Source organism: Protopterus annectens, chromosome 2.part0 (assembly GCF_019279795.1).
Source record: "Protopterus annectens isolate FY-2018-M chromosome 2.part0, PAN1.0, whole genome shotgun sequence".
Taxonomy (NCBI): Eukaryota; Metazoa; Chordata; order Ceratodontiformes; family Protopteridae; genus Protopterus; species Protopterus annectens.
Genome location: NC_056728.1, coordinates 1,226,261,568 through 1,226,284,797, shown reverse-complemented (window position 1 = coordinate 1,226,284,797; position 23,230 = coordinate 1,226,261,568). Strand labels below are relative to the sequence as shown.

The following is a 23,230-nucleotide window of genomic DNA, read 5'->3' as shown; positions in this document are numbered from 1 at the left end:
AGACAGAACTAATGTATGGTGGTGAGAGGGAAATTATACTATGGTGTAACAGGTTAGGTAGATCCTGACAGGGGCATGACTTGGTGTTAAACAGGTGTAGTCTAAATTCCTTTTTGAAGCTTCTTGGGTGGGGAATGGATCTTATATGTAAAGGGAGTTTATTCCAGGCCTGGGCTACAGTACATTTATACAGTAGTTTACCAACATTTTTGTTAGGTTGATAAGTATCTAGGAGTTGGTTGGATGTGCGAGGAGGACGAGTGGGGGTGTAAGGGGATACAAGGCAGGACAGGGATGGGCAGGTGGATGGGTGTTGTAGTAAAGTGTGTGTGATTTGAAACTGATAGTAGGAGCAACTGTGGGAATTCCAGCTACTGAAGAGAGTTAAGTGCAAGACAGTGGAGAGAGTTGTAATGGGAGTTGGTAGCAAGTCTAGCTATTTTATGGTATGTTTGTTGGAGTTTACTTAAGGTGGTGGTTTGTATGTTGGTAAGGATTGGGGCAGCATAGAGAAGGGAGGAGAGGAGGAGAGCCTGAGCCAGGGGGAGTCTAGTGTTTGAAGTAAGGAATTTTCTATTTTAGTAAAATAGTCCAAGTTTTTTTGTGTTATTTTTAATACTTTGAAGGATATGTAAATTTAATTTGAGTTGATGGTACCTAGGAGCTTGGTGTGGGGTACAGGTTGTATGGTGGTCTTATTCGAGGATGTGATAACAAAGGTTGATTTATGATCTGAGAGAGAGCAAGGGAGAAAAAGCAGGAGATTCGTTTTTGGGGGGTTTAAGATGAGCTGGTTATCTGACAACCATTTTTCTATGGATAGAAAGGAGTCTTGAGTTTGTGCATGGAGGTCGGAGATACTGTTGGAAATGGAGATATGTGGAGTCGTCGGCATATTGAATAAGGGAAGATAGATTGCAAGCTGTGTGGAGATCACTGGTGAAATTTGCCTAGGATGGAACCTTAGGGTACCCCAGATGTGGTGGGAAGAAAGGGGGAGCAGGAGGTGAGCCATTTAACTGAATGTTGCCTATTAGAGAGGTAACTAGGGAACCAATTAAGGGAGGAGGGAGAGAGTTTGAGGTTACCAAGTTTAGAGAGAATAATAGGGTGAGAGTGAGAAACAGTGTCAAAGGCCTTTGAGAGGTCCCAGAAAAGACAGGATACACGTTTGTTGTTATCTCTGGCCTCAGCTACTGTATGAGAAAATGATGAGTGCAGTTGCAGTACTGTAATTTGGGTGAAATCCATGTTGTGTTGGTGATTTTTCTGAAGGAGAAAGTGAAGCAGTTGAGTATGAATACATTTTTCAAGTATTTTAGAGACACTGGCTTAATGCCACCAAAACATAGCTCACTGGGGACTGGCTGCCTGTATTATAAGAAAAAGTACAGAACAATCATTGGAGAAATGTTATTGCACAGTACAGGTTAATTTCATAATCATGTAAGCATAGAATGATCCTCTTTTAAAATTTCACATCTTGTTTCCATAGCACATCTTCAGCTATGTGTCACTATTTCACACAGCCTAGTGTTGCTGCTTGCAAACCACAGTCTTCTGGATGCAGGCAGACTTATATGCTGACTACAGTTAACATACACAGCCATTCTGTTACCCTAGTCAGGTCTAACCCTTCCTAGATTCATCTCTGTCCATCTGGACCTATGGTTAGCAATTAGGAGGGAATTTGGATTTACTGTGGCAGTCGTGTTGGATTTTAAATGGTGTTCAGCTTAGGAGCTGGTTCGAGTTTGAGAGTAAGATATTGGACTGAAGGCAAGGAGGTTTTGAGCGAGAGTATAAACATTTATTTTGGATGCATATGTAACAACTCCCTATTACACGTAAGTAGGACAACATCAAAACACTGGCTAATGATAATTACTGTATGGGATAGCAATAGCACTTTTTAAATATCCCTGTATGCAAATCAGTAGTGTGTGTATAAGAAATGAGTAGGAGAAATGTTATAGTAGTGGAAACCCCTAAATCACAGGCTCCCTAGTGTTTCTGATAGTGTGGCAAGAACCTTTATGTTGTCACTTCCATATTTCAAATTCCAGAAGGTGAACGCTAAATGGATTTCCACTTATACAGGAATGAAAATGCATTTTTTTTCAGTAAAATTTATAACTTTCATTCACAACCATCTATTATAAATCTGACTGAATTCTGAAATAATCCAGTCATTGAAATGAAGATATATGAAAGCATTTTTTAAATCAGCATGCAGCCATGCACAAAATACTTTTTGACATAACACTGTTCATTTTTTTCTTTACTGTTTGTAATGTAAGGTGGATTACTTCATCTGCTTTTTTACTTCCTGTTGTAATAAGTCAGTTGAAAGTAAACGGTTAGGAGCTATGTTAAACAAATATCATTAGGTTTGCCATTCTTACACAGTGTGAATGATAAAGTTAATGGACCAGAAATTTTTAAAGACTTTAGGGGCCCATATTTGCCAATAAGCTGGTGCCATTAGTCTGCTGTGTCAAGAGTTGGAGTTTTACTCACAGCTGACGTGTTTTCAAATGTCAGTCAATTCACAGCTGACTGCTTATCTCTGTGTAGCATACGGATGATCCGTCATAGGTTTATGCAAAAGATTATATGCTTAGATCAAACAGATGTGATATTTGCCATTGCCATGGAGACCCGAAATTGGATTTTTTTTTAGCTGTAGACCCTTTGAGCTATGGCAGAGGAGGAAGATGGGGAAATACTCTGGTGTGAAAGCTGCAGCCAAATGCATGTAGAGGACACCTCTTTGAAGAATAAGATGCTAACGATGTGTGTGTGTGTGTGTGTGTGTGTGTGTGTGTGTGTGTGTGTGTGTGTGTGTGTGTGTGTGTGTGTGTGTTTTAAACTATTTCTTATGTGACATTTTTAAAACAATTTTATCAATATTTTGAACAAGGAATAAAACATGCTGTTTGGCTTTTATTACTTGGAATTTTTCAGGCCCAACATATGTACTGCCATGAAAAACATATTCCTAAATCGTAAGAAAAGTTTATTTCTACTCACTATTCACTGCTTATGTACAATAAATATTTTATTAAAAGTGAGCTCCTGTCATCTTTTATTATAGTCAAACAAAAATGATTGTCAGTAAAATGTTTTTTTTTTTTTTTTTTTATTTAATGTTGTACTGATTCAGTCTGTAGGTGAGCCATTATAATGACTACATTTCATCTCTTTTCTTCTTTACCTGAAGGAATAACAACAGTTCTGACTATGACAACTCTCAGCATTAGTGCACGTCATTCATTGCCGAAAGTCTCCTATGCAACTGCCATGGATTGGTTCATTGCAGTCTGCTTTGCTTTTGTGTTTTCTGCTCTTATTGAGTTTGCTGCTGTGAACTACTTCACAAACACTATTGTTATCAAAGGCAAAATGAATGCAAGTAACGTCTGTTCACAACCCCAGTCTAGTTCAGCACAAAAATTAAAAGATGATGAGGAAACCATCCAGGTAATGCATGTTTGTTTTACCTTCCTGTTACATATTTAAATGACTTGACTTTTTCAGCATTTTAACTAAAGTTTTATTGTTTGCTTCCTCTTACATGAATGGTATTCAAAATAATGATAATTTGCTGTTATACTCTGGATCATAAAGCAAGTTAAACAAGTAGTGAAAACAAGAAGAAGACATGAATTGCTGCATTATGGTTTTCTGACCATTTATCTTTATTGTCAGGATTAATTTGCAAATTGAACTGTCATTGAATAAAACAAGAGCAACGTTAAATCACCTCAGTGTGCACCACAACACTGAAATTTTATCAAAAGTTTGATTTGGGCATAAGACAAATTGGAAGCATATAGCTGATTATCTTGCAGTTTAGAAATCTGTAAGCATTAAATCAGTTTAACATATACACTGTAGAGTCATGTATGGTAATTAATGTAGCAGTACCTGTTCAAGGAGAGGTCACTATAGCAAATCATAACACATGGGTATGGCTGTATTTTTTCAAAATAAGGCCTGTTTTCACCATAGTAGTTTTACATAAACTTACTAGTATAGGTAGTGCTAGGTAGGCTTCCTTGACCACTTGCTCCATTGCTGTCTTCAGCTCTTTTAGCATATAACCACACTTGAAAAATGTGTTTGTGATAGACAGACCTGAGTGCTAACTAGTACTTGCAACATGCAATGAATAAAGTAATAAGACTCTTAAAAAAAAGGAATGTTTAGGATATCTCTATAACTGCAGATCTGTTGTCTTTTTCATCCATTCCTCAACCACTGGGTCTAGGATATGACCCCGAGTCCAGCTTCTGCCACTTCAGTAGACTTTGTCTGTGTAACTCAAACTCCTCCCTTTACCCAAAACCCTCTCCCTAGCAGGGATTACTTCAGATCTCATTTGCCTCTTCAGCATTTGGATGTGGTCATCTGTAGCTCAAGGGTTTTTTGAGTTTTCCTTTTTTCTCTTATTTTGTAACTATTTGTTTAGTTCATTGTTTTCTCCATTTTTTTGTCTAGAAATATACTATTTATTTAGTTAAAGGAGTTTTTTTTGGGGGGGTATAGGTATTGTGGGCCTTATGCCCCCTGTTATTGATTCTGCTATCATTTCTATGAACTCAGTGCTGAGGTACTCCTCCCTGTTACCATTGTTGGTATTTCTGTTTGCACCATTGGTGGTAGGCCGACTCTTCTTGTCTTATTTATCTTTTTGATATTGTAGTTCCTGGTGGTGGTGGTGTTACTGTTAACTGGTTCAAGATGTCTGACAAATCAACTGTTTTTTAAAAATGCTCATCTTGTGGCATAAAGTTCCCATTTCAAACACCTACTCTGAGTGTGTGTATTGCCTCGGAACAGGGCACCTTAACACTGATAGTAATATTTGTGCAGGTTTTATCTCTGAATGCTGGTCGAGTGCAAAAACAAGCTTGTTTTGAAAGGCCTGCTTGCATCTTCTTGTTCATCTTATGGAGCCTCCCCTTCAAAAAATCATTGTAGAAACTTAAGGGGTCCATTTCGAAATTTCAAATGGAGTTGAACAAGGAGTTTTCCAATGCTCTATCAGACTCCATATCTGCAGAAGACAAGAAGACAGTTTCTTTGCGATTGGCCACCCTTCAATCTCTATCGAATGCTTCTGTGAAGCTGATTTCTCATGCTTCTGATGGGACTTATAGAGCAGCAGCTTCAGGAATTGCAGTAAGAAGGCATGCCTGAATGTGCCTTTGTTATTTTACAGAGCCCTTCAAGACATTGTTCATCAATGCTCCCTTTGATGGATCCACCTTGTTTGGCCCTAAAGTGAAGAAAACTATCTCTGGGAGCAAACAGAATGGGAAGACATTATCTGCCATGGGAATATGTTTTTCTACCCCTCAGTGGACCTTTTCCTGGAATGAGAGAGGAGGTAGAAAGATGTGGTTCTGCAAGATGCAAGGGTCTTCCCAGGATTCCCATGGAAACAGTTCCCCTCCCCCCACAACAGAGGGAGGATCTCTAATGGCAGGCATCGCCTGTTGGCAGAGGGGGTCCACAATGCCAGGGCTTCATGGGTCCTTCCTCTAGGAAGCTCTTTCAGTGCTCCTGAAAGTGTGCCTGATTGCTGCATTCTGGAGGCAGTTAGGGAGCTGCTATCTCTGCACTGGGAAGCCTGGACAGCATTCAACAAAGATACTCGGTTGCAGAGTATAATATCCAAAGGCTATTACATACCATTTTCCCTTCAATCTCCTAACTGAACCAAAAGGATTCCTGATGTTCAGCCCTGTCAGAAGAAAGCAGCGGCCACAGAAATAAAAAAAACTGCTGTCAAAAAGAGTCTTCCAAGCAACCCCCCGCCCCCAGTCCAGCAAGGAACTGGAACTTAGTCACAATTCTTTTTAGTGCCAGAAAGGAATAGGAAACTAAGACCAGTTTTGGATCTCGGCAGTTTGTATCAATTCATCAAACACTTGAAGTTCCGGATGGTCTTGGTTTAGTCCATTCTGCCGCTTTTGCACAAAGACATTTGGATGTGCTTTATAAATTTTCAGGCTGCATACTATTACATCAAAATAGACAGGCACTCCAGGAGATACCTGTGTTTCTGGCTGGAAGCTAGTCACTACCAATTTAGGGCCTGCCCTTTGGTCTCACCACAGCCAACAGGGTGTTCACCAAATGCATGGCAGTGGTCGCAGCTCATTTGAGAGTGCTAGTATTCAGGGTGTTTCCTTATCTGTACAACTGGCTCCTCTCTTTTCCCACCAAGCCTCAGGCCAGAGATTACTTCCTTCATCTATGTCTTCAAGTGGGCATTACGATGAGCTACTCCCAAGTCTCAGTTCTCCTCCACTCAAGTCCTGGAATTCATTGGTGCTCATCTGGATACAGTGGCATAGATTATAAGCTTACCACAGACAATGTTAAACACCTTGCAAACCCAAGCATTACACACTGTCTGTCTTCCTTTCTATCCAGCCAGATGAGTCTTATAGCTTCTTGGATCTGTGGCAGCTTCCATATTTCTGGTACCTTTAGCAAGATTTCACATGAGGCTATTGCAATGGATGGTTGCAGTGCAATAGTCAATAGGATGTCACCCCCTGACCGTACTAATTCAAATTTCAAAGATTTGCAGGGAACACTTAGCCTGGGGAATTCATGCAGAAGAAGATTCTTAGGGCCGCCGTGTTATCCTTCCGGCACCCAAGGCCAGTCACTGTGGATACCTTCCAACTGGGGGGGGGGCATTATTTGGGAAGGACTGTCCAAGGCACGTGGTCTCAGTTGGAAGTCTGTGTTTGCATCAGTGTCCTGGAAATGCAAGCAGTCCTATTAGTCTTGCAGGCATTTCAAAATATTCTCCTCCAGGGATGGTGGCTATTCAGATGGAGAACATGTCAGTGGTCTGGTACATCAACAAACAGAGGGAACTTGATCCTACCCCTTATGTTGAGAAGCACTGAGAGTGTGACAGTGGATTATCTCTTCTGGCTCCTTTCTGCTGGCAATGCATATTCTGGAGAAGTCCATTGTGCTGGTAGACAAACTGAGCAGGTCCATCTTATTCCCTCACAAGTGGTCTCTCATCTTGTTAGTGGCTAAAAAGATATGTTGTCAATGGAGCCAACTTTGCTGTGACCTCTTGGCTTCTCACCTCAGTTCCAAGTGCAGTTGGTACTTCGCTCTGCTCCCTCCACAGGGAGAATCATAAAGGGACTATCTGATTCACGATTGGCCCTCCAGTATCTGTTGTGGTTTTCCCCCACCCTTCAAATTCCCAAGTTTCTTCAGAAATCATCACAGCAGAAGAGCAAAGTAATCCTCATTGCCCCATTCTGTCCTCAACAGGTGTGTTTTTTCCTTCGTTGGTCTCATCTAGTACTCCCTGGGTCTTGGATCCTTCTCAGGGCCTTCTATCTTACCCATCACGGGATGCCTCACCTAAATATTTAAACCTTCAAGCAGACTGTGTGATTTCCTCTGTACCAGTGATGACTAGACAGTCCAGGCATTCTTTCCTGGTTCATCATATCCTTACATCCTCCCAGAAAGATTCTGCTAGAAAAATTTATAAGAGCAGAGGAAAGAGATTTTCCATCTGGACTCACCAGAGACAACTAGATCTGATTTTTAGCACCATTTTCAGCTATTCTTGACTTTTCTTGCCTCCATTTTCAATAATGGAGCTAGTTGTTCTACAGTTAAGGTTCAGTTTACTGCTAGCTGTGGTTTTCACATAGGCAAAAACCATACCTCATGTTGTCATTTGCTTTCATTCCTCAACTGTTGGGTTTGGATACGATCCTCAGATCCAGCTCTGATGCTTGTTCCAGATTGTAGAACACGTGAATTTTCAAGCTCCTCCCTTTGCCCACAATGCCCTAGTCGCCTAACATACCTCAGATCTTGTTTGCCGCCATAGCATTCGGATGTTGATTGCAAGCTCTTGAGTGTGGATTTTCAAAAGTTATCATGTGAAGTTGTTAAATCTCACCGTTTATTCTCACTGATGGGTTCGGAGCCGATCCTCGGCTCCAACACAGCCGATAGCAAAGCTCAAGGTTTGCCAGTAGCTCAAGACCAAGCCCCTTATCCCACAATGCACTGCTGGAATTACCTCACATCTAGTTTGCCACGGCAAGAGAGATCTCGACGATCCAGCTAGCTCGGACCATTTGTGATAAAAAAACAGCAAGTTTTGATAAAAAAAACTTTATTTTTGTTTTAGAGATTTTCATATAGATAGTTGTGTGTTAATATTTGAAAATTTGATAAGAGAATTTATAGTTTTGGATAGTTAGTGCCCTGTTGGCTTAGTTGTTTTGTTTGGGCTTTTAGCCCTATTTAGAGTTATTAATCTTTTTCTAATAGTCAGGGTTTTTCTCTGTGGGCCTCTTTAGCCCTGTATTTGTAAACTATAGTTAATTGTTATAGATAGCGCCCAGGTTGGGTTTAGTTGCTTTGTGGGTCTTTACAAGTAAAGTAAGGACTTTACTGTATTAGTTTTTTGCAGTATACTGGTTTGTTTTACCTTACTATGTCGGATGACAACGAAAAGTCCCATCCTAAATCGGGATTCAAGAAATGCCCAGATTGTGGGCAGAAAATCTCTGTCACTGAAGGACACATTCAATGTGTCTACTGTCTGGGGGCTAAACACCTCCAAGGCACTTGCAGCATGTGCCATTCCTTTTCTTCAAGAGTCCTCTTGGAGAGAAGGAGGAAGCTAATAGACAGGGGATTACTGCAGCATTCCTTTTCTGAGGTGTTGAGTAGCCATGAGGGTGCTAGCACGTCCTCCAAATCCTCCAAATCCACAAAATCTTCAGATCCCAAAGTGGCAAAAAAAGCAAAAACTTCAGAGGGAGGGTCATCGGTTCCACATACTTTGGAACTGAGTGTACCTTTGATTTGGAGCCAGCTCTCAGTATTGGAGCCAGTCTCTGAAGATCCCTCTTCTCCTCTGCTCCAGTCAGCACCTTCGGTGCATTCATCTAAGTCCTCAGTCAGCCTTTCAGATTTGGACATGGATTGGCTAGTGCAGGAGCTTTTGCAGGCACCAGGACTTGCCAAATTGTTGTCGGCCCTGACCAGCTCGTCGGTGCCGAAGACCATGGAACCAGATTTGTCTACTCCTCCTCTGAGCCGTACTGGACTCTCGGAGTCGAAGGAAACTGAACCGATGATTGTCAAACCCTTGGAGCCGATACCCGCACCGGTGTTATCGGCACCATCTACTCAGATGTCCTCGGCACCAACCGAGGACTCTAGGAACCGACGCTCTCCCATCGGGTCCGGGGAGGATAGTCGGACCGATTTCTCTGTGCTGACTCTTCCTCTCGGGGCTTCAGCTCGGATGAGCTCGGTTCCTACCTCGGGCTCGGAGCCCAAGATTTCGGTGCGGGACGATCGGACAGTACTCTCGGGTCTGTCCACTCCTTCTCGTCAGAGCCATGGTTCCTTCGATGCTATGAGGAGAGTTTTGTCTCTAAAGACAATGTCAGCATCCATTCGGCCATCCCTCTCCCCTCAAGCTCCTGTGTCTGCTTCTTTGTCTACCTGTCCCCCTAAGCACAGAGACCCTGAGCCTCAAGTACCCCCACAGGGCATTCCCTGCTCTTCTGAGACCTCCCTAGATCCCACCACTGAGGAGGAGCCCAGGAAGAGACTGTGCAAGAGGAGGCATGTAGACTCCTCACAGGGGTCTTTGACATCTGACACAGACTTGGATGAGTCAGAAGGGTCCCCTCGATCCCCCTCTGAGGATTTCTCCTTTGCAGAGATACTGCAGATCCTTAGTCAGAGAGGTGATTGGCAGTCCAAGACCCCTACTGAGGACAAGTCTGTGCTCTTGAAGGCTATTGGGTCTCAACCTTCCACTTCTTGGGTGTCTCCGCCTTACGACGAGCTCATGGAACTGATCTCTCATAAGGCGTGGGAGTCACCGGAGGCCATGGAACCTGCTCCTCGCAGCCCAATAAATTCATGTCTGCCCCAGTGGACAAGCCATTTTTGACAAAGGGAGTCCCTGTTGATGCCATGGTGGTAGCTGCAACCACCAAAAAGGAAGTGACTGAGACATCCACATCTATCCATCCTCCTAACAGAGATTCTAGGGTCATGGATAGATACGGGAAACGCATGTTTAGTTCAGCGACTTTTTCTCTGTGATCACTGAACTACTTAAGCCATTTTACGAGACTACAAAGAGACCTCCTGAAAGAGCTAGGAGATACTTTCCAGGGTACGGTAGCTGCAAGGATGGCCGACAAAGTCAACGCCCATCTCGCTACCCTAAACTCAGTGGTAAACTCGTCCATGCATCTCATATCCTATGCAGCTGATTGTTTGAGTAGAGCAGCTAGTTTGGGCATTGCTCTTCGAATACAAGCCTGGATGCATCTCTGTTCCTTTGCGGAACCCTTTAAGTCTTCCTTTATCAACACCCCATTCGATGGCTCATCACTGTTTGGGCCTAAATTAAAGGAAACTTTAACCATGTGTGAGCAGGAAGGCAAGACCTTATCTGCCGTTGGAGTCCATTTTTCTACCCCTACTCGGCCCTACCCCAAGGGCCCTAGGGAATGGAAAATGTGGTTCTGAAGAGCACAGGGAGCCTTTTAGGGCACACATGGGAAACCCTCTCTAGAGGCAGAGGAGGGGGTTATAACAGAAGACGCCGCCCCTGCGGCAGAGGGGGTCCACAGCAACAGGATGACAGGGGTCAGTTCTCCGGTCAACCCTACCAGCACCCCTATAAGGGGGCCCAACTGTTTGTCTCTGGAGGCAGTCGGGGGTCGCTTGTCTTTGTACCCAGAAGCCTGGCTAAACATAACATCAGATACATGGGTACAAAGCATAATTTCCAGAGGATATTTCATACCGTTCTCTTCCCCTCCCATTTCTGTAAACAGAATCCCAGATGTTCCACCCAATCTCAGGGAACAAGCAATCGTACAGGTCCACAGATTGCTAGAAAAAAAGAGTCATCCAACCAGTCCCAGCAGACCAAGTTGGATTCGGAACTTACTCAAGATTCTTTTTGGTACCAAAGAAAACAGGGGACTGGAGACCTATCTTGGACCTCAGCAGACTCAACCAGTTCATAAAGAAAGAGAAGTTCCGAATAGCCATGCTTCAGTCCATTCTTCCCTTCCTAGGGAAAGGCTATAGATCTCAAGGACACGTACTATCACATAAAGATGAACAGACGCTCCAGAGATCACCTACGTTTCCAGCTGGGAGCCAATCATTACCAGTTTTGAGCCCTGCCCTTTGGTCTCACTACAGCCCCCAGAGTGTTCACCAAATGCATGGCAGTGGTCATGGCTCACCTGAGACGTCTAGGATTCCAGGTGTTTCCATACATAGACGATTGGCTCCTCACCGCTACCACCAGGCATCAATTGACTCAGGCAACACAATACACTCTGACACTCTGCCATCAATTAGGCATTACAATCAACTTTGAAAAGTCTGCCTTATCGCCATTGCAGCATACCATTTTTATAGGAGCAGAGTTAGATACCTCAACTACCACTCTACGTCTTCCTATCGAAAGAGTCTCACTTTTCCGCAAACATGTCAGCTCACTGGTGTCAAAGAACAAAGCTACAGCAGCAGAGATCTTGAAGGTGCTAGGTTTGATGGCGGCAGGAATCCTGGCTATACCACTCGCAAGGATGCATATGCGAATTCTTCAATGGCTCCTCTTTGCTCAGTGATCGTACCTGAGCACCACATGATTCTCATCACGGATTCTTGCAAGAGAGATCTTCGGTGGTGGTTGATGTCTCTTCATGTCACAATCGGAAGACCCTTTGTTCTCCCTCCCCCCTAGTAGCCACTGTGACCACGGACGCTTCCCTGATAGGGTGGGGGGGGGGGCATTTTCAGGGAAAGACTGCCCAAGGCACATGGACAGATCAAGAATCACATCTGCACATCAATGTTCTAGAGTTGACAGTGGTACTTCTGTCATTGCAGTACTTTCAGGACTATCTCCCTCTAGGGACTATTGCAATTCAGACGGACAACATGTCAGTAGTCTGGTACTTGAACAAGCAAGGCAGAAACCAAGTCTTACCCCCTTTGTCGAGAAGCCCTCAGGGTCTGGCAATGGGCTGTGTCATACCAGCGTTTTCTGTTAGCAACGCTCATCCCGGGGAAATCCAACGTGATAGCGGACAAGCTAAGCAGGGCGATATTGCTCCCTCACGAGTGGTCTCTCAAACAACAGGTTGCGGAGTTGATTTTCTGCAAATGGGGCCAGCCTTGCTGCAACCTCTTTGCCAGCCACATCAATTCAAAATGCAGAAGCTACTTTGCCCTAATACCACCTCCCGGTCATCCCCTGAGAGATGCACTTTTACACGATTGGCCCCCGGGTCTCCTTTATGCATTCCCACCCTTCCCATTGATACCCAGATTTTTACAGAAAGCAAAATCGCTGGGAAGGACTGTTATCCTCATAGCCCCCTACTGGCCTCGACAGATTTGGTTCCCGTTTCTCCACCATCATCTGTTGGAAGATCCATGGATCCTGGACCCAGTTCCGGACCTTCTGACGCACCCGTCAGGGGACCTCCATCCTTCACTGCAGTCGCCTTGGCTAATCCACTTCCCCTAATTGCCAGGCTTCATTCAATTTCAGAAGATACAAGACAAATTCTCTTGTCTTCTCACAAGCCATCTATCAGGAAATTATATGGCAGTAAATGGAAAAGGTTCTCAATTTGGGCCAACACGCAAAAAATTGACCCTTTCCGAGCCCTGCTATCATCCATTTTAGAATTCTTGACAAAGAATTTTAAGGAAGGGGCAGCAGTCCACCTTTGGTTTGGTAGCTCAAATGTTATGGGCCATAAATTATCTAAGACTTTTCTTAAAGGTGTTCTTCACATGAAACCTCCTATTAAAATTCCCTATTCTCCCTGGTATTTAAACTTTATGCTGTCTCAAATTATTCTTCCCCCTTTTGAACCAGCATCTTCTTGTGATCTCAAATATTTATCCTGGAAAACTATTTTTCTAGTGGCCATTACTTCTGCCCGCAGAGTGTCAGAACTTCAAGCATTATCTATCAGACCACCTTACATGATTTCCCATGCTGATAGAGTATCTCTCAGAACAAACCCCTCATTTTTACTTAAAGTCTGTCCTGAATCAAATATCAATCAGGTCATTGAGCTGCCAGTCTTTTTTCCCAACCACTCTAGCAAATTGGAATACATGCTGCACAAACTTCATGTACACAGACAGCTCAGATTTTATCTTGACAGAACTAAGGGTATTAGAAAATCAGATCAACTTTTTGTATCCTTCTCAGAAGCCAGAAAAGGCAATCCAGTGGCTAAAACAACCTTATCTAAATGGTTATCAGATTGTATATCCTTTGTTTATGAGAATGCGAGCATGCCATTGACACACAGACCTAAGGCTCATTCTACCAGAGCCGTCTCTATGTCTTCTGCTTTTCAAGCTAAATTGCCCCTTGACAATATTTGCGCTGCAGCCACTTGGTCTAAGCCTCATACCTTTATCACGCATTACAAAGTAGATAAGGCTTCCAGGGACAGGTCTTCCTTTGGTTCCACGGTACTGAAGAACATACTTCCATGAGCCACCCAAGACTGAGGGTGCTAGGGATGCTACCCATCAGTGAGAATAAACGGCGAGATTTAACAACTTCACATAAAGAAGTTATGTACTTGCCATAACGTTACATGTGAGTTGTTTCTCTCGCCTTTATTCTCACGTACCTCCCTCCTTCCCCCTCCTGGCTGACTGTTGACTTAGAGGCTAGTACCATCCTGGTTATTCAATATTTCTTCTTCCCCTTCGGCAAGTGTTCTTGGTAGAAATAAATAAAAGGGTATATATATATATATATATATATATATATATATATATATATATATATAAAATGTTACTCGCAGCAAACAAGATCTGAGGTAATTCCAGCAGTGCATTGTGGGATAAGGGGCTTGGTCTCGAGCTACTGGCAAACCGGCTCCCAACCCATCATTGAGAATAAAGGTGAGATAAACAACTCACATGGAACATTATGGTAAGTACATAACTTCTTTTTCTCTTATTAAAATTATATACCTATCTCCTTTGCCTCCCTTTAAGCTTTTTTTTTGGCTTATTATCTTTACCTTTTCTTTACTCTTAGAGCATTTATATTAACATAGTTTGTATTCTCCTTTTTGTACTTAACAGTACTCTCTCTTTTACCATCATTGATAATTTCTCTTACTTTTTTCTTTTAACTATTTAACTAATTACAAAAAAAAAAAAAAAAAAAACTTTCTCAATTTCTGCCTGACTTTCCTAAACATGTCTGAGAAGCATTCGGGTTTTAAAAAAAAAAGTGTGGTGTGCAGCCACAAAATACCAAACTCTGACGCATATTCCACATGCGTCTGCTGTCTAGGAACAAATCAGATTTGGAATGTCACATTTGCAAGGGATTCGACTACCCTGCTCTAATTGAATGGAAAAACAAATTAATCCTTAGGGGCTTGCTTTCTTCAAAATCTTCACTAACGGCTTCTGAGGCTCAAACTCTCAAGATACTGGAGAAAAAAGAAGACTCCCTTTCTAAGGAATCTCTTAAGAGATCTTCAGAAAGCGCATCAGCTTCAACTTTGGATGTGTCCTCGAAAGTGCATCAGTTTCAACTTTGGATGTGTCCTTTGACCAGCATCTTAAACAAACAAAAAAGTCAGGTCCGAGTGCATTAGGTCCGAGGTCAAGAACAAATAAATCACCTTGAACCTGTCTTCCTCAACTACTGTTAGAGCCGATTATCTGTTGGCTCCTGTCACCTTTTCTGGAGCAGTCTTACTGTCACCATCCAGATGCTTGTCAACAGCTTCATCCCTTCGGTTTTCCAGGAGCCTGTCTGAAGCAGATGTGGGCAGGATGATGAGGAAGTTCCTCAGGACTCAAATACAAATTTTGGCTTTGATCCCATTGGGCCCAGAGACACTTATTAGTACTACAACTCCAATCATAGCTCCTTCTCCGATCTGTGCTTCGTTTTCGGAACCATCTGATCCAGAAGCCTTGGAGTCATCTTCTGTTGATCCAGAGATATTGGCATCTTCAACTCAGATGGTGTCTCTGAGCTGTCTGTCCCCGAGTACTTCAGAGCCATAAGACTCTCAGAGCTGAAGCATTGGAGCTAGCTCCGGGGTGTTGGATTCAACTCTGAAGTTTTCGGAGCCATCTCTTCCCCTCAGATCATCTGCGCTAAATAGCTTGGCTCTGACTCCCTTTTCAGGTGGTTTGCCTGTGGTACAGCAAGGGCTGACAATCCATAAGCCTGCCTTGTTGGATTCATCATTTTTTGTTTCTCCGAGGCACTCTGCCTTCAAGGTAGTGGAGACAGCCTTCTCTTTTCCTAGAGTTCATACTTCTCTACCCTCCTCGGCTCTGACTTTCCAATCCAATTTGATTTTTCGTCCAGAGCCTCAGTCATATATTTCAAAGAGACATCCATCCCGAACCAGTCTTCAGGTCACCCAGCAGGGTATCATTATCTCTTCCAATACCTTCTCACAGCACCGCACCAAAGAGGTCCCCTAGAGTTCCTAAAACAAAGGGGTGGTTGGTCCCCTGATGACCCTTCCCCAAGAGGAGTGAGTGCTTCCTGAGACCTTCGGGGTTGACCTGTCTACTTCCTGGGTAACTCCACCCACTGATGAGCTCATAGATTTAGTCTCTTGATGAGCCAATCCTTAAGTGACCATATAGGATCCTGGCACCACCTAAAGATAGACTACATTGGAGTAAAAGAGTACCCATTGATGCCATGGTCGTAGCAGTGGCTACTAGAAAGGAACTGGCAGAGCAAAGTTCCTCAGTCCACACCCCTAACAGGAAATCTAGGGTATTGGACAGGTTTGGGAAGCGTGTCTATGCTTCAGCGACCTTCGCCCTTAGATCGATGAATTATTTGGTACATTTCACGATACTTCAAAGGGATTTGATCAAAGAACTTTCCAGATTCCTCTCTGGGACCGTATCTTATGAGTTAGAGATGAGGTAGAGAGTTTCCTAACAGTTGGCTACCCTTCAGTCTATTTCAAAGTCGTCCATGAGGCTTATCTCCCATGCAGCCAAAGGTACCTCACGGGCAGCGGGCTCAGGCATTTCCAATCGGAGACATGCCTGGATGTGCTTATGTGATTTTGCGGAACCCTTCAAATCTTCTTTCATCAATGTTTCCTTTGATGGAACCTCCCTTGTTTGGCTCCAAAGTGAAAGACACACTCTGTAGGTTTGAGCAGGAAGGAAAAACTCTGTCTGCTTTGGGCATACATTTTTGACTCCTCAACAGACTTTTTCTAAGAACCAATAAAGTGAATGAAAAATGCAGTTCAGGAAATCGCAGGGCCCTTTCCAAGATCCACTTGGAGACAGCTCCCCTGGGGGCAAAGGGGGGAACTCAAATGGAAGACCCCATCCCCGCAACAGATGTGGTGTACATAATCAAGTACCCTGGGATATTTTCTCTGACAGATCCTATCAGTGCTCCTGAAAGGAGGCCCGACTCTTTATCTCTGGAGGCAGTCAGGGGTCGTCTATCCCTGCACCAGAGAGCCTGGCTAGAAACTACAAAAGATTCATGTGTGCACAGGATAATATCCAGAGTTTACATAATACCATTTCCCATCCACACCCACTAGTATCAAACAAAATCCCCAATGTTCCACCCAGTCAGAGGCAAACAGCAGCACTAGAAATAAACAAGCTGCTAGAAAAAAGAATCATCTAAGAGGTCCCCCCAGACCAGAAAGAGTCTGGAACTTATTCAAGATCCTTTTTATTGCCAAAAAAGACAGGGGACTGGTGATCAATCTTGGATCTCAGTAAATTAAATAAATAAATCAGTTCAACATACAAAGTTTTGGATGGTCACCGTTGAGTCCATTCTTCTGTTTCTGCACAAGAACAGCTGTATGTGTTCAAGTAGATCTTCAGAATGCGTACTATCACATCAAAATGAAAAGATGAGCCAGAAGATATCTATGCTTCTGGCGGATCTGTATCATAACATCGAAGTCTAACAACTTTGAATGTTAGAATATCGAACCAAGTAGAGCGAAACACCAGAATACCGAACATTTTTTTTCCCAGGAAAAAAATTTGCTGTTCCGACAAACATACAAACAACACAAGCACACCAACATAAATAATCCACACACACACACACACACAAACACACACACACACACACACACACACACACACACACACACACACACACACACACACACACACGCACACATACAGACAACACAAGCACACCAACATAAATAATCCACACACACACACACGCACGCACACACACACACACACACACACACACACACCACAAAACCCTACACTAAACCATACATACACCACTAGCTATCCAATAACCTTAAGCCAACCCTAACCCTAAGGTCCGTCACTTTCGCACACTCACCTTACCCGCTCCCTAACCCTAACTCACCTAACCCGTGCCCAATCGCACACTCACCTTTGTTCACACACTTTCCTTAACCCGGTCCGTAACCTTCGCTCCACAGTTGAGGAAATAGCAAAGCTGCAGAAATGGCCCACTGAATACTTTCCCTAGGAAAGTATTCAGTGTTCTGCAGCGTCACTATTTCCAGCATTCACTCTACTGGGTTCGATATTATAACATTTGAAGTTGTAAGACTTCGATGTTATAATATAGACCCCTTTTGGCTGGGAGCCAGTCATTACCAATTCAGAGTGCTGCCCTTTGGTCTCACCACAGCTCTCAGAGTATTTACCAAGTGCGTGGTAGTAGTTTGCAGCTCACTTGAGTCTGCAGGGATTACGACTGTTTCCCTATCTGGAAGACTGGCTCTTGACCTCTCCATCCATTCATCCATTAATTCAAGCACAGGACTGCTCACTCTAGCTGTGCTCTCATCTGGGAATATCTGTCAGTGACAACAAATCTCAACTAATACAACTCAAACTCTGGAATTCATCAGTGGTCCTTTCAGTACAGTCACTGAAATAGCTTCTCTCCCTCTGTCTTGAATGCAAACAATTCAGTTCCATATCAAAATGATCATGCAGAATTCTTCTCTTTCAGCCCATCTGATACTCCAAGCATCGGGGTCCATGTCAGCAGCAATCACCCTTGTACTGATGACAAGATTCCATGTGAGACTCCTTCAGTGGACAGTCGCAGTTCAGTGGTCTGTTCTCCAACAGCCATTATCCATTCAAGTCAAAATATCACAAGCTTGCAAGAATAACCTGCTCTGGTGGATCCGCTCCAGTCAAATACAAGAAGGCTGCCCCTTTGTTCTCCCTCAACTCAAGGCCACAGTGACCATTCACGTCTCTCAGACTTAGTGGGGGGGCACTTCTTGGAAAGGATGGTCCAAGGCAAATGGTCCTCTAAAGAGGCCAACAGGCATATCAGTGTCCAGGAGATGAGAGATGTATTTCTAGTGTTGCAAGCCTTCCAAAACACTCTCCCAACTGGGACTATTGCAATTCAGACAGACAATATGTCAGTGGTCTGGTATATCAATAAATAAGGGGGAACCAGATCTTACCCTCTTCTTCGAGAAGCTATGTGAGTATGGCAGTAGGTAATCTCATCCAGTCACTTTCTAATAGCAACACACATCCCAGGGAAGTCCAGTGTGATCGCAGACAAGTTAAACAGGTCTATTCTGATGCCTCACAAGTGGCCTCTCAACATAAATATGGCAGAGATGATTGTCCGTGGATGGGGCCAACCATGCTGGGACCTTTTTGCATCTCCCCTGAGCAACAAGTGCAGTAGGTTTTTTGCCCTGATTTCCCCACCGGGGGAGTCACAGATGGATGCTCTACTTCATAATTGGCCCTCCGTTCTCCTTTATGCCTATAGCTCATTACCTCTCATTCTAAAACTTTTCCAGGAATCATCTCAATTGAAGAGCACAGTTATCCTTATCCTCATTGCCCCATACTAGCCTCATCAGATCTGGTTTCCCTTCCTTTGGCCTCATCTTCTACACTCACCCTGGATTCTGGATCTAACTCCAGACCTTCTATCTCACCCGAAGGACATGATTCTTCTGGACATTTCTGGCCTCAAGTTGACTGTATGGTTTCTGCAGTTCCATTGATTACAAGACAGCCCAGGCTGTCCTACCCCATCATTCACATTCTGTTTTGTTTGTGTTTGTGTCTTTCAGCTTTTCCCAGTTAGGGGTCACCACAACGGAACTCCGGTCCGCTAATAATTGGTAGTGGATTTTTACGTACTGGGTTACCAGCCCTGACGCACAGCCTTCAACGAAGGTATGCCCCATTCACGTATGCCTCCACAGAGAAGACGGTCTAGCTGAGAATCGAACGGGACGTCTTGCTATGAGACGACAAACGCTACTTCAGCACCACCACCGCATTCTGTTATCCTCCCACAAAGCTTCCACTAGAAAATTTACAGAAGCAAATGGAAACAGTTTGTTTTTTTGGGCACACAAAAAGAATTTAGATCCCTTTGCAGCACCGATTTCTAAGGTTGTTGACTTTTTAGCTACAATTTTTCGTGAGGGCAGCTAGCTTCTCTACTGTCAGAGTACAATTAGCAGAGTTTTGTAACTTTCATATAGGAGTAAATAACTACCTTAGCTTCCTCCAAGCTTTTCAAAGCCTTTTTCAGGGGAACCTGTTTACTTAGGCCTCCTGTAAAGGATTCTACTCCTCCTTGGGATTTAAATGTTGTTCTTCAAGCCTTGACTCAACCCCCCTTTTAACCATCAGCTAAGTCTGATGTAAAATATTTGACCTGGAAATCTGTTTTCCTAGTTGCTATAAATTCTGCCACAAGAGTGTCTGAACTTCAGGTCCTGTCATCTAAACCACTTTATTTAACTTTTCACAAAGATAGGGCTTCTTTACAGACCAATCCTTTCTTTTTACCTAAGGTGGTGTCAGAATCCAATATTAATCAGGTTATCAACCTTCCAGTCTTCCTTCCAAGTCTTTCAAATGGAGGAGAATATATGTTACACCTTTTGGATGTCCACAAACAGTTACGTTTCTACCTTCATAGAACTAAAGATTTGAGGAAATCCGAACAATTATTTGTTTCCTTTTCTGATTCAAAATTAGGCAAACGAGTTTCTAAAGTGACTTTGGCCAAATGGTTGACTGATTGTATTACCTTTGTTTATGAAAAAGTGGGTTTGTAGTTAACCAAAACCATCAAAAGCACATTCCACGTGGCCTACTGTGACTTCCTCAGCCTTTTTGTCAAGAAATTCCTTGGATGAAATTTGTGCTACTACAACCTGTGCTAATCCTCATACCCTTATTGCTCATTACAAATTGGATCTGGTCTCTGTGCTCATGAATATCTGTCCTTAGTGTCCACCCTGGATTTGGGTAGCTGGGGACTCTGTCCCAACAGTTGAGGAATGAATGAAAATGACAACATCAGATAAAAATGTTATGTATTCACCATAAGGTTCCATCTGTGTTCATTTTCATTTTTCTCAACTTCCCACCCATCAACCCCTTCCTTGCTTTACTCCTGGAAAGATCAAAAGGTGTTGTAGGAATCTCTGTTCCTTGTTTGATCCCAAGGTTCCATTCTTCCTTTTCCTCCACTGCTCTGTAGATCTATGAGCAGCAAACAAGATCTGAGGTATATTAGGTGACTAGGGCATTATGGGTAAAGGGAGGAGCTCAAGAGTTCAAGAGTTATACAGTCTGGAAGAAGTGGCTGAGTCTGATCTGAGGATTGGATCGGAACCCAACCAGTTGACAAAGAATGAAAATATACAACACAGATGGAACTTTATGGTGAGTACATAACTTTTATTCCCTTGGCATCACTGAGGTTATGTATGGTCTTTCGTAAAGGTACCTTTTTACTTCATCCACCTATTAACGACCCTACTCCTCCATGGGATTTAACAGTACTTCTTCAGGCTTTGACACAATCCCCTTTGAGCCCTCTGCCAATGTGGACTTAAAATTTCTGTCTTGGAAACCATTTTTCTGGTTGCAGTTACATCAGCTAGACAAGTATCAGAACTTCAGGCACTCCCTTCCCAGCTGCCGTATTTGATTTTTCATAAAGATAGGGTGACCCTTCAGATTAACCCTTCCTACCTACCTAAGGTGCCCTTGGAGACAGCTATCAACTAGTCCATCAATCTACCTGATTTCTTTCCAAAGTTTTTCAGCAAGGGAGAATACATGCTCCACCTGCTGGATGTTCACAGACAGCTTAGATTATGTCTTCATAGAACTAAAGAGTTCAGGAAATCAGACCAATTGTGTATGTCTTTTTCCAAGGGTAAATTGGGCAAGGCAATATCAAAAGTAATTTTAGCCAGATGGCAAGTTGATTGCATTTCTTTGTTTATAAGAATAAAGGGTTGACAGTACCTAAATCGCCTAAGGCTCATTCCACCAGATCTGTGGCCACATCATCTGCTTTCTGGTAAAGGGACATTTATGCAGTTTTACTGGGTCCAACACTTATACCTTCATTGCTTATTGCAAATTGACAATTTTATCCCATCTTATAAGCATTTAGCTCCGCTGTACTCTGGAATAACCTTCCTTGAGTACCATCCAGGGTTTTTCTAGCTGGGGGCTTTGTCTCGTCAGATAAGAAATGGACGAAAAAAACAACATCATATACAAAAGTTATGTACTCACTATAATGATGCATCTGTGTTCTCTCTTTTCATCGTTCCTCAACCTCCTATCCTCCAGCCCCCTTCCTGCTTTAGATTTTCTTTTTGGCTCTTAGCCTGTCCCATGGTGTGATTCCTGCCTGCCTGCCTTGCTGTATGAGCTGCAGTCTTCCTCTTCCTTCTCTCTACTTTAACTGGAATGTAGATTATTTTGTATTGTGTTTCTACTGGGTACCTTGTTTAGTTGCAAGATGGTGGGCTGAATAGAGGGCAGAATTGATCTGAGGTAATCTAGGCTAAGGAGAGGATTATGGGTAATCCAAGTAATTCAAGGTTGAATCTAAGACCTACCAGTTCAGGGAGAAATTTTATAGTTACATGCATGAATTGTATTAAATTAACAGGCATTGTAAATTCAAGAAAAATACCAATGACGTCTTACATTCTTATATATTTATATCAATATTTGTTTATATTTCACTATATCTATATAATCTCTATAATATATAATGCGTAAGATATATATGTATATATATATATATATATATATATATATATATATATATATATATATATATATATATATATAGTACTTTTATCTAATGGACACAAGATCAACGTCTGTAATGTCAATGTCAAAACATTGAAAAACAGAACACCAACAGGTACTATGGATGATTAACCCCAGAGCAGAAAAAAACAAAAGAAGTGTTTTTACAGGGGAGCAAGACCCTGCACCCCTCACACCTCCTGCTAATTATATGTACTAACCCTGTGATTGTATAAGACCTGAGGAAAGGGAATATGCCCATACTCAGGGATTGTCGATCTCATGAACATGTCGATCATCCGCTTCATTCTACGAAGTGGTATCGGCCAAATGGATGTCAGTCTAGTGTCCATTTGACATAAGGTAAGCAACCTATATATATATATATATATATATATATATATATATATATATATATATATATATATATATATATGTGTGTGTGTGTGTGTGTCTGTGTGTGTGTGTGCGTGTGTGTGTGTGTTGTATGTGTGAGCGTGTGTGTGTGTGTGTGTGTGTGTGTGTGTGTGTGTGTGTCTCTATGTGGTTGTGTGTATATGGCTTCCATACCGTTTGAAGATATTTTTTGCTGAATCCATTTACATCTATTGTTAGATATGTATTTTTAAGTATTGGTTTGCACTCTGTCTGGCTGTATGGTACACTTGCTGTGATATTTGGTCATTTTATACAGTCTTGCATTTGAATTCTGCATTTTGAAGTTTATTTGCTGTTACCGTTGCATTTGACTGTTGTGCTGAATCCAGATGCATCCAGATCTGAATGACTAAAACTATAGTCCTTAATTGTACTTTAAGTTGTTTATTACTCTTTTTGCTCTGATGCATGTGCTTATTTTGTGTGTTTCTTGCTTCACTCCTGTGCTTTAGCTGTTACTGTTTGTCCCTGTACTTATTCTTGGTTTATTAGTTATAACTATGCTAGTTTCAACTTTTTGGGCACCTAGACAGTGTTTTTATATTAAGAAGTTTTTGGTCTGCTCTCTTGTGGCAGGAAAGGA

At 42.6% G+C, this 23,230-nt stretch overlaps 1 protein-coding gene across 3 annotated transcripts in view; it reads left to right on the top strand.

Moving 5' to 3' along the window:
• The window catches only part of GABRA4 (gamma-aminobutyric acid type A receptor subunit alpha4), a 1,254,879-nt gene that overhangs the window by 630,401 nt on the left and 601,248 nt on the right, over positions 1 to 23,230 (top strand). For all 3 annotated transcript variants that reach the window (XM_044061404.1, XM_044061403.1, XM_044061405.1), the window contains one exon: positions 3,224 to 3,483. In XM_044061404.1, coding sequence (XP_043917339.1) covers positions 3,224 to 3,483 — 260 coding nt within the window. The remainder of the gene's footprint in view (positions 1 to 3,223; positions 3,484 to 23,230) is intronic.